At 40.4% G+C, this 14,534-nt stretch overlaps 1 protein-coding gene across 3 annotated transcripts; it reads left to right on the forward strand.

Moving 5' to 3' along the window:
* Positions 1-953: 953 nt before the first annotated feature.
* Positions 954-13,378, forward strand: LOC129039583 (ret finger protein-like 4B). Of its 3 annotated transcripts, XM_054493503.2 has the most exons (7): positions 974-1,031; positions 3,487-3,614; positions 5,454-5,833; positions 9,354-9,469; positions 11,262-11,390; positions 11,676-12,608; positions 12,982-13,378. In XM_054493503.2, the coding sequence occupies exon 6, from the start codon at positions 11,781-11,783 to the stop codon at positions 12,573-12,575; it is 795 nt and encodes a 264-aa protein (XP_054349478.2). In that variant the 5' UTR covers positions 974-1,031; positions 3,487-3,614; positions 5,454-5,833; positions 9,354-9,469; positions 11,262-11,390; positions 11,676-11,780; the 3' UTR covers positions 12,576-12,608; positions 12,982-13,378. The 3 variants fall into 3 exon arrangements, with proteins under 3 accessions (XP_054349477.2, XP_054349478.2, XP_054349475.2); XM_054493500.2 differs by having other exon boundaries at positions 11,676-13,378; XM_054493502.2 differs by lacking the exon at positions 3,487-3,614 and having other exon boundaries at positions 954-1,031; positions 11,676-13,378.
* The last annotated feature ends 1,156 nt before the right edge of the window (positions 13,379-14,534 follow it).

Here is a 14,534-nt window from a genome sequence, read left to right on the forward strand (position 1 = left end):
TAGTAGCGGAAGCGAAGTAGGCTCGTGTATCTACATCTATCCCTACTGTAAATATATGGTGGGCTCATACAATGAAACCTAGGAAACCAATTGATATTATGGCTCAGACTATACCCATGTAACCGAATGGTTCTTTTTTTCCTGAATAATATGTTACAATGTGGGAAATCATTCCGAGGCCTGGTAGGATGAGAATATAGACTTTGGGGTGACCAAAGAATCAAAACAGGTGTCGGTACAGGATCGGGTCCCCTCCTCTTGCTTGGTCAAAAAAGGTGGTATTAAGGTTGAGGTCTGTTAATAGTATGGTAATGCCAGCAGCTAGGACTGGAATGGAGAGGAGGAGTAGGACAGCTGTGATTAAGACCGATCAGACGAAGAGGGGTGTTTGGTATTGAGATATGACAGGGGGTTTTATATTAATAATTGTTGTAATAAAGTTAATAGCTCCTAGAATAGAGGAGATACCTGCTAAGTGTAAGGAGAAAATGGTTAGGTCTACAGAGGCCCCTGGATGAGAGTAGTTTCCTGCTAAGGGAGGGTAGACTGTCCAGCCTGTTCCGGCACCGGCTTCTACTATAGCGGATGCGAGCAGTAGTAGGAAGGAGGGAGGGAGGAGTCAGAAGCTTATATTATTTATGCGGGGAAATGCTATGTCGGGGGCGCCAATTATTAAGGGGACTAGCCAATTGCCAAAGCCCCCAATTATAATGGGTATTACCATGAAAAAGATTATTACGAATGCATGGGCTGTGACGATGACGTTATAGATGTGATCATTACCTAGGAGATTGCCGGGTTGGCCTAAGTCAGCCCGAATAAGGAGACTTAGGGCTGTGCCCAGGACTCCAGCTCATGAGCCGAATAATAGATACAGTGTTCCAATGTCTTTGTGGTTTGTGGAGAACAATCAGCGGTCGGCGAACATCAGTGGGCGGGGGGAGGGGCGGGGTAGAAGGTAGAATGGCTGAGCAAGGCATTAGACTGTAAATCTGAAGACAGAGGCTAAACCTCTTTTTACCAGCCCTGAGGTGATTATCATGTTGAATTGCAAATTCCAAGAAGCAGCTTCAAACCTGCCGGGGCTTCTCCCGCCTTTTTTTCCTTGCGGCGGGAGAAGTAGATTGAAGCCAATTGATTAGGGTATTCAGCTGTTAACTAAATATTTGTGGGTTCAAGTCCCACTGGTCTAGTAAGGGCTTAGCTTAATTAAAGTGGCTGGTTTGCTTTCAGTTGATGCAGAGTAGGGTTTTGCAGTCCTTAGAGTTGCAGAAATTAAGTCTTGTAACTTACTGAGGGCTTTGAAGGCTCTTGGTCTATGTTTAACCTAAATTTCTATGAGATGGCCAGTATGAGGGGGGAGATGGGTAGAAGTAAGGTGGTGAGGACAATGAGTGCGGGGAGGAGGAGGGTGGGTTTTGTGTTTTCGAATTGTCATTTTATTTTTACGTTATTGGATATGGGGAATAGTGTAATTGAGGTGGAGTAGATTAGGCGCATATAAAAATAGAGGTTGAGGAGGGTGATAACGGCTATGGCAGTGGGAACAATAAGGCTATTGCTTTTTGTGAATTCTTCGATGGTAATTCATTTGGGTAGGAAGCCGGTTAGTGGGGGTGGGCCTCCCAGGGACAGTACGGTGGATGGGATTATAGGTACTATTCATGTTAGTTTGTTTCAGGTGCGAGATAGCAACAGGATTGTGGTGCTCGAGTTTAAGTTGAGTACTAGGAATGCGGTAGTCGTCAGGATAATGTGAATAGCTAGGTTAAAAATAGTGATGTTTGGATTATACGGTAGTACTGCTATTATTCAGCCTATGTGGGTGATTGAGGAGTATGCGAGGATTTTACGTAATTGGGTCTGGTTTAGTCCACCTCAGCTGCCTGCTATGATAGATAAAATTGAAAGAGTGAGGAGAACATTTACGTCTACTAATGGAGAGATTTGACACATGATTGAAATTGGGGCTAATTTTTGTCATGTAAGGAGGAGCAGGCCTGATTCCATTTTCTCTTAATACCTATCCTGACCCTTTCAAGCTTGTGGGAAGCACTCTTTCATCTGCTCTGTCGCACGATGTGCTTTCCCTACCATAACATTTACAGAAGACGTTACATTTGCTAGTTTACTTGTCTCTAACCCTCACTAGTCTGCAAGTTCAGGAACTATACTTAGCTTGTTCATCTATTTTATATCTATTACTTAGGAAATTGCCCCAAATATTGTAGGGACATGGGATACAGGGGTATAGTAGTGTATTATTTGTGGTAAGAACACATGAAGAAATAAACTCATTGCAAATTATCAATGAATAATACTTGTTGGACATTTCCCGTAGGACAGTTATGGTGATGGGTAATTGCAATTGCGTTAGGATGGGAGGAAAGCTTGGTTAGAAAAGTAAAGCTACAGCAATTATATTGAATCCATTCATGTAGGATAGGTTCATTAACACTGGTTTGAAAAGTCTTTGATGATTTTAAGAAATAAAAGTTACTTATATGGAGGTTCTGGAAAGAGAATGTCTGAAACAAGTCAAAATACATTCTCTTTTGTTATATATACGTAGACGTGATTGAAAACCTATATATGTAACCAGCAGTCCATTGCAACATACTGTAGACAGTCTTGTCTACTTCACAACATTATTTCCCTTCTCATGTACTGGTCTTATCTCCCTTCATCATGCTATAACATGAAGGGCATCGGCTGTGTCATTCCATGATTTTTTTCTGGAAGGGATCCTAGTACTTAACGGAGTACCTCAAAGATAGTAGACGCTCAGTAGATGTTCAGGTGCTCTTGGGTGTTGCTGGCTTTCCTGGTAACTTCTGAAGAAGAGTATTTATTTTGATTAGTTTATTTTGCCTAACGTCCTGACAATGGGCAGCATGCTACTAAGATCATGTGTTGTGTTTAGATGATAGTTAATTGAAAAATTTCACTGCATAATTGAAAGATTTGACTCTCTCTACTGAGTTCACAGGACTGTGCTGACTCTGCTAATTAGTTATTATCTTTCCTTGTTTTGCAATAATACCATGCTAGGGAACTCACTAATAGGATTTGTTAAAAGCTGAAGACCTAGTCAGGCAGACAAGTACTGACAAGGACATTTAAAAGGAGAGCAAAAGATCAGGCACAGTGGCTCATCGTGCTGTAATCCCAGCACTTTGGGAGGCCAAGGCAGGCAGATTGCTTGAGGCCAGGAGTTTGAGACCAGCCCGGCCAACATGGTGAAACCCTGTCTCTACTAAAAATACAAATATTAGCTCGGTGTGGTGGCACGTGCCTGTAGTCCCAGCTATTTTGGAGGCTGAGGCATGAGAATCACTTGAACCTGAGAGGCAGTGGTGGCAGTGAGCCGAGATTGCGCCACTGCACTCCAGCCTGGGTGACAGAGTGAGACTCTGTCTCAAAAAAAAAAAAAAAAGAAAAAAATAATGGTATGGTAGTTCTAATGAATGGTATCTGTCTCTTCAGTCAGGATGTAAACTATCAGTAAAATACAAGATACGAACCAGGCATGGTGGCTCATGCCTCTAATCCCAGTACCTGGAGAGGCTGAGGTGAGAGGATTGCTTGAGCCTAGGAGTTTGAGACCAGCCTGGGTAAGACTCTGTCTCTACAGAAAATAAGTAAAAACTAGCTGGGTGTTGTGGCACACAACTGTAGTCCCAGCTACTTGGGAGGCTGAGGTGGGGGATCTCTTGAGTCCGAGAGATCGAGACTGCAGTGAGCTGAGATTGCACCACTGCACTCCAGCCTGGGCAACAGAGAGAGACCCTGTCAAAAAAAAAAAAAAAAAAAAAAAAAAGATATAGTAGAAAATGAAGATGGGATTTGTGATTCTGGATTTCCAGGTTCATGGATGAAGTCTGATGAGTTGCTATGACTGTCAAAATAGCATAGATTCATAGTTCCATGAAGGTAAAGGAATTAGGTTAGCACCTGTTTTAATTAAACTTTGATTGGATTGAATGCACACAATAGAAAAAGTATAAAATACACTGGTTTAAGCAAGATAGAAGTTTATTTCCATCTCATATGAAAGATGGCCAGAGGTGGGCAATCCAGACAGGTGTTAGTAACACATCAAGATCACACAGCCTGGGGGTGACACAAGCCTTAAATTCATTATCCAAGAGGTTAAGATAAGAATAGCACCTACCTCATAGAGCTAAGAGGATTTAATAATAAAAACCATATGAAGTACTTGAATAAACACCTGGCACATATAACATGCTCAATAGGTGTTATTTATTAATGTGAGGGAGCCACAGATTACTCAAGTGATGAATAAATAGTAACTAACATTCTGATAACTTCCATGGAGGAAGGATGAGGGATGTGGGAGAGGACATCACAGGGGTTTCTCATCTAGTTTGGAGGCTCTGGGAATACTCTTCTGAGGAACTAATGCCCCAGATATATCTGAAAGATGAGTAGGTGTTAGTTGGGTGGCCGGCTGGGGATGGTTCCAATCAGAGAGAATCCACCTGTCCTGGATTAGGAGGGGCACCAGAAAGGAGTGAAAGGAGGCTTTGTGTCTGGATTTCAGAAGATGAGGCTGGAGAGGAGCAGGGCCAAGGTCAGGATACCTGTTAGGGATTTGGGTCCTTATCTGGATAGTAATGGGCAACTACCAACGAGGATCAATCAGTTGGAGGAGGAAGTTATCACGAGGCTGGATCTCTGCTTGTGTCCAGAGTTCCCAAACCCCAGGGGCTGATGCTCCCAGGTGGGACTGACTGTAGACAGCTTGCCTCAATGTATCTTGCATCCTGGAGTAGGGGTGGGGCTCCAGCCATTTTGAGAGATTCATAGTTGGTATGAATTTGATAACACATTGAATGCCAGATAACTGGGTGGAAAGGAAGCTTATTTTGATTCACACTTCCTCATTCAAACAAAAATATTCTGAAAGCCCTACACTAGAGGAGAGAATGTATGCATAATCTGAAAACACTTATATTTGGCTCTGGAAACCACAAAAGTAAAGAGCTCAAGTGGCATGGTCACCTGTGTGTCCATATTCTTGCACTCCTGAAACTCCCTTGGATTCACACTGTCCCACTCTGGCCCCTGCTTGGGGTCTGGGACCTACCAGTGAAAGAAGGGTGGGCCCACTTGGGGTAACTGAGCACTACTCATTTATTCCACAGTGGCTTATGGTCGTTGAAACTTACATAGGGACTCATGTGAGAGCAAACTGTTCTTGCAGATAACATGCTGTAGATGTGGAAATCTGTTGTCGGTTCTTATACAGCTATAAGCACACCATGTGCATAAAATACGCGAACATTATTCAATTTTTTCTTAATATGTTTGACAAAAATTTTAGAGGAACAAAAATAAAGGAGTTCATTAATAGAACTAGAGTAGGAACTACATGTTATCAAATATGTAACTATGGAGTCTAATCATCTCATCTCTGGTTTTTACTGTAGTCTGTACTCTAAAACAAGTGTGGAAGTGGAGCACTCTACATATCCTAAGTGCCAAAAATATTCTCTTCATGAAATTCGCCAGATCTGCAAAACACAGCTCCTTTTGAAGAGAAGAGCCAGGGAACTCCATTAGCAGGCTTTGATGGCATTAATAATTCAGAGAGGTGCTGTGTATCTTCTTTGAGATAGACAGAAGGGTCCGTTTTAATGTACAACCAGGCAGTAGAGAGGAGAGGACACGGGTTGGAGAGAAGAGGAGGTTGCAAGCCAGCACCTGTCCCACACCAGGGGATGGAAGCTAATTGTGAAAAGCTGCCCCATTACAGCTGCTGCCTTTTGAAAAATGCAAACTGTGTTTTGTGCAAACATATCATGCACTTGTAAGTATCTTAGATTCCTGATAGATCTGATTATTCCCTCCTCCCCACTAGTGGCTTCATCTTATCTAATTAGCATGTGTGAAAGTTGATTCCTTTTTTAATCAGGAAGCTATGGAAACAAAATTAATTTGTGATTTAATCTTAACTCATGGAAGCATTAATGATAATTAAAAATTATTTTAAAAATTAAAAAAATGTTCATGCACATTTTTGATATGTTGTCATGAGAGTATTAAGATATCACAGATAAGTGGCTTCCAAAATTTCCAGCACTTGAAAATTTAAAAAAATGGTGCTTCTCTCTGAATTCAGTATTCCTGTAGTAATGGAGAATCTGGGAATCAAAGTGAATATTTCTGGGAAAAAAAATATTTCTCCTGGCAGACGAAAGCTTAGTAGCACGAAGTCAGTGTATGGTCCAGCCACAGTCAGAGCTGGCTGAAAAATGTAAGAGTCAATAAGGAATGATGTCTTTTGTTATTATCAACATCTGTTTAGGGCCAAGTAGGTGTTATTCAGTGATAGAGAAAAACTTGATTTGGAATCGTCAGTGCAGTTAAATAAACTAAATGAAAAAGTGAGAAAAGCCCCATCATTATTGGAAAAAGAAGAGAAAATGTTCCATATTTAGCCATATCATATGTATTAGTTTTGAGATGGCAGAAGCCAAACAAAAAGATGGCTGGATGCATCATTAGAGTTTTTGGTTACCAGGGAACTAAGACCTGCTGCTGTCACTTAGAGTTACAGAATTTGTAGTAGGGCAATGATCTTTGAATAGGTTAGAGAGGTCCTGGAGGTCCCGGAGACACTTTTAGCAAGTCTGCAGAATCTTCCCTTTTCCAACTAAATATCTGTGGGAAGCCACATTTTTTTTCTCATATTTAAATCAAAGCAACATATCACAACAGGTTCAGCAAAAGTGGATGTAAGAATCCAGATGTCTTTTATTAAGCAAAAATTACAGAGGTTTGCAAACATTCAAAACAATGGAACTCTTCTAGGTAATTGTTTTTGTTTTAGAAAATAGTTATTTGTTTAAATAAAACTATATTATTTATGTTAACATGTAATGGTTTTATTTTAATTAATTAAATAGAGCTTTGAAAAATTCTCAGTTGGAATTTTTAATATCGTAAAGATGAAGAAATATAATTCATATGAACAAAAAGCTTTTTGGAGTTCTCATTTATGTATAAGAGTGCAAATGATATCACCTTACACCTGTAAGATTTTTTTTTTTTTTTTTTTTTTTTTTTTTTTTTGAGACGGAGGCTTGCTCTGTTGCCCAGGCTGGAGTGCAGTGGCGCGACCTCGGCTCAGTGCAACCTCCGCCTCCTAGGTTCAAGCAATTCTCTGCCTCAGCCTCAGGAGTAGCTGGAATCACAGGTGCCTGCCACCATGCCTTGCTAATTTTTTAATTTTTAGTAGAAACGGGGTTTTAGCATCTTGGCCAGGCTTGTCTTGAACTCCTAACCTCGTGATTCACCCGCCTTTGCCTCCCAAAGTGCTGGGATTACAGGCATGAGAAAAAAAAATAAATAAAAAAATGAAGAGATAAGAAATGCTGGCAAAGATAGGAAGAAAAGAGAAACCTCGTACACCATTGGTGGGAATGTAAATTAGCAGAGCTATTATGAAAACTATTATGGGGGTTCTTCAAAGAACTGAAAATAGAGCTACTATGTGATCTAGTAATTCTACTTCTGGATACAAATCCAAAGAAAAGAAAATCAGTACATTGAAGAGATATCTGCTCTCCTATGTTCCTAACAGCATTATTCACAGTAGCCAAGATATAGAATCAACCTATATTCATCAACTGATGAATGCATAAAGAATCAGGATATTCCTCAATAAATGAATACATAAAGAAAACATGGTACATGTACATGATGGAATACTATCGAGTCTTAAGAAATTCTATCATTTTCAACAACATGGAACCTGGAGGACATTATGTTGAGTGAAATAAGCTGGCACCGAAAGGCAAATGCTGCAGGATTTCACCTATATGTGGAATGGAAAAAAATAAAAAAATTTGAACTCATGGAAGCATGGAGTAGAATGGTGGCTACTGGGCACTGGGATAGAAAGAAGACTGAAATGGGGAGATATTGGTTAAAAGGTAAAAAATTTTCAGGTAGATAGAAGGAATACACTTTGGAGATCCATTGTGCATCATGGTGGATATAACTAATGATAATGTATAGCACACCTAAAAATTGCTAAGATAATAGATTTTGAATATGTTCATGACCAAATGATAAGTATGTGAAGTGACAGGTATGTTAATTGGCTTGATTTAATCATTTCACAGTGTATACATACATCAGACAATTAAAAAACAAATGGTAAATCTGGGTAAAGAATATACCTCTTTTTCCTATTGCTACAAATTTTCTGTGTCTAAAATTATTTCAGAATAAAATGAAAGAAAAAATAAAATGACATTTTTGAATAATTAAAAAAGAGAGTGTAAGGATTCTTGAGATGAAAATCTCAAGTTTAAAGGGTTTTGAGATTACAATTTAAAAAGTTTGAGCTCCTAACCTTACGTGATCTGCCCACCTTGGCCTCCTGTAATCCCAGCTACTAGGGAGGCTGAGGCACAAGAATCGCTTGAACCTGGGAGGTGGAGGTTGCAATGAGCCGAGATTGAGCCACTGCACTCCGACCTGGGAGGCAGAGCGAGATTGTGTCAAAAAAACAAAACAAAAAAAAACTCCAACAACGCTTGAGACCTGCTCCTGCAAGTATTTAACTCACAGAAATGGAGATAGCACCAGGTAAAAATGAAGTAAAAGCTGTGTAAGCTGTGTGTTGGGCCTTGCAGAACAGGAAGCCTGAGAAAGGAGAGGTTATTTAGAATGCAGTCTCTCTTGGGGAAAACGTATATTCCAGCGATCCTCTCTACAATGGGACTTCATTCACCCTCCAAATCCCTTTTTGGAAGTTTTTGTCTTAGCTTTCCTCTCTTGTGACTTTGACTGCTCCTTCTGCTCTGGATACAGACACCATAAAATTTACCGTTCATCCAAGAACACTTTTGAGAGTAAAAAATGGAATTATTAATAATTACAGGACAATAGCCTTGCCTAGCTGCCATCTTTCTTATCCTGTCCAGTAAGTACCCCTAAGAGTAGAATTGTTGAGTCGAAGGACATGAAAACTGTTGTAGATCCTGTCCACTCATGATTCTATCAGGAATGGGAACACCAATGATTACATTAGCCACGAGGTGATTAGGTTTCAACAATGCATTTCTGTATTTGATCTCCAACACATTTTGCTTTTTAAAGTTGAGTTCTGAAATTAGAGACAAGAGCAGATGGCAGTAGATTCACTCTAATTCAAGGAGTTATTAAGAAATTTTGAATTTTTTTACTATATAATTTGAAGCGTGCTTTAATGTCATCATCATAAACGGAAGGGTGGGTTGATGAGTTTACTCAGATTAGGGTGGTACAACCTTTGGGGCGGAGCCTCCGACTCTGATTGGTTGGACAATGTTTTCCAGGCAGTATGAAAACGCCGGTGTCTCTGTGCGGAAACTCTGAGAGGAGCAGAGGTCTGTAGAGGTAGAGACGCAGGCTTCGGATTTTTCAGAATTCTGCTGGAAGTCTCCAAGTCAAGGTAAGTTATACCTTCTGTTTAAGCTATTTCCAATGTCCTATTCTGTGTTTGGCTACAAACTGGTGTTTTCGAATGTCTTTAACTATTTATTTTAGAGGAGAAAGAACTAGTTTTTTCCCCGTGCCAGCGAGCTTTCTTCACCTTTAGCTATAACTTTGCCATTTAAATTTTTACATATGAACCTCAGGTCACTCTCTGCATGAACTTGTATTTGTATGTGTTTTCAACTACAATGGATTTGCTGTTTTAAAATGGTTTCTTTTTATTTTCCAACATTTCCTAAAAGATTTGTGCGTTTTCGACCGGGCGCCATGGTTCGCGCCTGCGCTTTGGGAGGCTGAGGTGGGTGGATCACGAGGTCAAGAGACCAGCCTGTCCAACATGGTGAAACCCCGTCTCTACTAAAAATACAAAACTTAGCCGGACGTGGTGGCACATGCTTGTAATCCCAGCTACTCAGGAGGCCGAGGCAGGAGAATTGCTTGAACCCGGGAGGCAGAGGTTGCAGTGAGCCGAGATGGAGCCACCGCACCCCCAGCCTGGGAGACAGAGCAAGACTCCGTCTCAAAAAAAAAAAAAAAAAAAAGACTTCGCTTCGGGTTTTCAGTTAAATACAGTTGACCACTTTTAGTAGTTGTGTCATAATTAGCTGAATCATTTTATTATTGTTAGATAATTCGATTGTTCCTGATCATTTGGGGTGGTAGTTAACACTGAAATGAACAACTTGTGAATAAGTGTAGCATTTTTTTTTCTTTTGTAAAATTGTTTTCTTAGATACATTCCAAGGTGGGTTAGGCAATTAGATTTCCAGCACCATGTTAAATTTCCCATTAAATTGAAAGAGATAACAGAATTTAAGAAAGAGGTAATCTCTGGTTGTCTGCCAGCCAGACACCATGAGATTGGAATGCTGATCAGGACTTGGAAGACAAAGTTTTATGTGAGCAGATACCCTGTTTATTCCACACGTTTGTGTTTCCAGAGTCCAGTTGAGGCCAAGAGCACAGAAGGGGCTCAATAAGTATTTGTTGGAAAGAGATTAGAGAATGTGTTCTGGGATGTAGGACAGTTCTAGTAACTCAGTCTTAGGCTGGCCTCAGCGGTGTTCATCACTTCCTCTCTCTGGTAATGTTGATGCTGCTCCTCTTTCTGTCCCTCATTCTGTTACTACTGTCACCACTGAATGTGTGATTTGTGGGTTCTTGGTAAGAAGTTCTGCTAGTTACTGCTCGGTGCAGTCTCCTATTGGAGAACAGTCCTCTGTTCACATCATCTCAAAGGTGCTGTCCAGCTTTGCGAGGCTGTCTTTGGGTCATGGGTCTAGCCTGGTCCAGTATGCTGTGCCCAGCATGTCAGAGATAGCACCTTCAAAGAATGACAGCCATGGTGGCAAGTCCTCTGGGAGTACCAGAGGCTCTCAAGCTTTGGGAGCAGTTGGGGTAACTGGAGGGCATCTTCCTTGTCTGGAACATCTTTTTGTTTTGTATTCAGGCATGATTATTTTGGAGAAGTTGATGACTATGATATTTTTATTCATATTAATTGAAGCCTTAATTAGTTTTCTTAGAGTGCTTTAAAGCATTTCATCTAATAACACTTTCTCTTTAAACTTGATTCTTCTATGGGCATCTCATTTTGCAGTGGATTTTGCTGGCTTTACTCACGTGTGGTAATTTTCCTGGAAATTCTGAGGATTCCTTAGAGTCACTTTTCTGTGATGATTAATGTAGAATTGGCTTTATTTTCATGATTGAATTTAGACATGAAAATTCTTTTTCCTGCACTGCAGGTGATCTACAAAGAAATACTGAGTGGAGACTATACTGAGATTCTATTAAAGACCCACTTGAATTCAGCCCCCATTAGGAGAAACTTTGGCCAGAGCAGCCAACACATCACCTGGAAGTCTTCAGACTAGGTAAGCTGCACTGTCTGAAAAGAAAGTTTCCACTGTCCTATTTCTTTCTTGTGATTATCTAGAGTTTGAAGAGTTTTGTAATCATTTTTATCACCATGACTACATTACTGTGATTCTCTTGCAATTCAGTGTCACTTTCATACACAAACAACAGAAATATTATTTATTTTTTGTTATTCTTAATTTCTTAGTTAATAAATTTATTATTATTTATTAAATAACATAATTCATTTATGTATGCCAGTAACTTATTTATTAATTTGTATTATTTAATCTTGGATTTAGACTATTGAAGAGTGGATTGTGTACTGAGGGCTCCGAAGTGCTTCCAGAAGCCAATAAAGGATCATTTCAGTTTACTTCACGGCTAAGGAGTAACCCTTAGGAGCCATGGCGCAATACCTACTATCAGAGTTGTCCTGTCCAGTTTGCCTGAATTTTTTCTCCTCTCCCATTTCTCTCTCTTGTGGACACGTTTTCTGCTTTGATTGCATCCAGAATTGGATCCTAGAAAACCATGATTTTAGAGTGACGTGCCCCTTGTGTCGAGACGTGGTGAAGCTACTTCCTTTGGAAGAATGGCAAGTGAGAGCCATAGTACTTATCACCAAGCAGCACCGTAACCGACTTGAGCAAAGTCTGCACATGAGGAAGGAGCTCCGGCATTTTTGGGAGGATGTGACCCTGGATGCAGCCACTGCCAGCTCTCTCCTTGTCTTCTCCAGTGATCTAAGAAGTGCTCAGTGTGGGAAGATCCACCACTACCTGACAAAAGATCCCAGGCTGACCTGTGTCCTGGGTACTCCCTGCTTCTCCTCCGGCCAATATTACTGGGAGGTTGAAGTGGGAGAGGTGAAGTCATGGTCCCTGGGTGTCTGCAAGGAGTCGGCTGACAGAAAGAGCAGTGATTTATCCCCTGAGCATGGCTTCTGGATCATTAGCATGAATGCAGGAGCAATCCATGCTAACACCGATCTGGAGAGAATTCCTGCAAGCCCTGGCCTTCGCCGTGTGGGAATTTTCCTGGATGTTGACTTAGAAGAAATCCAGTTTTTTGATGTTGACAATAATGTCCTCATCTATACACACGATGGTTTCTTCTCTTTGGAGCCTTTGCGTCCATTCTTCTGTCTGGAGCTCTTGGGAGAAGGGGAGAGTGGCAACGTCCTGACCATCTGCCCATGAGAAAGTCAACCCTTCCTAGAAGCTTTCTAAGAGGTGAAAGAGAATTTTGGCCTGAGAAAGGTCAACATGATTGAGGAAGAGATAATGTGCTATAGTGCAAAGACTTGGTAAATTTTTAAAGTAGATTTTGTAGACTTTGTAGCAAAACAATTTTTGGATTTTTGGGGTAAATTTTGTAGAATTTGTAGCTAGGTAACTGGGGTCTTTAGGGCTGTCATTAAGTATTCTAAGCCTCAGTTTTCTAGTCTGTAGATGCGGATAATTCTATTTCAGTCAAACAACTGTGGTAATCAGAGACAATACTATGCCTTTGTCTTATAGTGAATAGCAAATAGAGCAATATTAGATTATAAGTAAGCTCCATATTAGGTTTTGTGGATAGACGATATCTTTTTCATTATTTCAGGCTGTTTTATGTAATTCCTGATAACGTCTGAGGAGGAAGAAAAAGTAAACAGCCAGTGTGAGTTATTTTGTTGATACGGCATGAAATTTCAGAGAGACAAATTGGTATTGGGGAAGAACTAAGTTTTTCATTTTTATTTTCTTTGAAACACAGCCACATAAGGTCTCTTGAAAGACAAAGAACTTTGACCAAAATGTATTGTTAATGGTGATTCATATTCTTATGGGAAGTGTCATTTACCCATCTCAATAATTGGACTATTGTGATTTATAAGAATTCTTATCAACCATGTTAAGTAACACATATTCATCAAAAATTGTTTTCAAGGTTGCTTTTGGATTTATTTTTTATTTGTAGAATTTATATTTTCTTGCAAATAAATTTATAAAGCATTGGATGTGTTCGTGTTTATGCTGTTTGGTCCGTCTCTCACATACAGTCTGAAGTTGGTACCCCTCTTCCTCCACCACATCTACATGGTCCCAGACTGTGATTTCCAATATGTCATCCTTGTACTCTCATGATGACTCCTTTTCGAACTATTCAGGTCTCTTAGGGTTGTATTTTTTCTGATTTACTGAGTCAGCCACTTCTGAGATTACAACTGCCCCAAAAGGGCTGGGGTCTGAGCATGTTCTGGAATCTGCCTTTGACTTCCTTTCTAGAGAGACCCAGAATTGTCATTTCCCTTCTCTTTCCAACTTCACTGGGAGTAGGGAGATAGCCGTTTTCCGCTCCTTATTCTCTTTTGATGTCTACAACTTTATTTCAGGGGACTCATTGCCCTTCCCTAACACTGGGCAAAATTTCAGGATACAAAATAAATGTACAAAAATCACTAGTATTCTTATATACCAAGAAGAGTCAAGCTGACAGCCAAATCAGGAATGAACTCCCATTCAGAATTGCCACAAAAGGAATAAAATACCTAGGAATATAGCTAACTAAGGGAGGTGAAAGATCTCTACGAGATCTACAAACCACTGTTGAAAGAAATCAGAGATGACAGAAACAAATGGAAAAACATTCCATGCTCATGAAAAGGAAGAATCGATATTGTTAAAATGGCCATACTGTCCAAAGCAATTTATAGTTTCAATGCTATTCCTATTAAACTACCATTAAGACTCCTCACAGAACTAGATAAAACTATTTTGAAATTCATGTGGAACCACGGATATCCCCCTCAGATAGTTGTTTCTCGCTCACCATCCTCCGTGAAATCAATGTCCCGCACAAGAGTGTTACTCTCCTCTCTCCGGGCCCATAACACTTGGGGGTAGCTACAGTGAACTGTATCCGGCATCTGGTTTTTACCTCACGACCATAACACCCAAGATCGCCCACACGTTCCCCTTAAATAAGACATCACGATGGATCACGGGTCTATCACCCTATTAACCAGTCACGGGAGCTCTCCATGCATCTGGTATTTTTATGTGGGGGGTGTGCACGCGATAGCATTGTGAAACGCTGGCCCCAGAGCACCCTATGTCGCAGTATCTGTCTTTGATTCCTGCCCCATCCCGTTATTAATTGCACCTACGTTCAAT

The sequence above is a fragment of the Pongo pygmaeus genome, chromosome 5 (genome assembly GCF_028885625.2).
Source record: "Pongo pygmaeus isolate AG05252 chromosome 5, NHGRI_mPonPyg2-v2.0_pri, whole genome shotgun sequence".
NCBI lineage: Eukaryota > Metazoa > Chordata > Mammalia > Primates > Hominidae > Pongo > Pongo pygmaeus.

Coding starts and splice junctions, on each gene's coding strand:
- LOC129039583 (XM_054493502.2), top strand. CDS start 11,781: ATGGCGCAATACCTACTATCAGAGTTGTCCTGTCCAGTTTGCCTGAAT.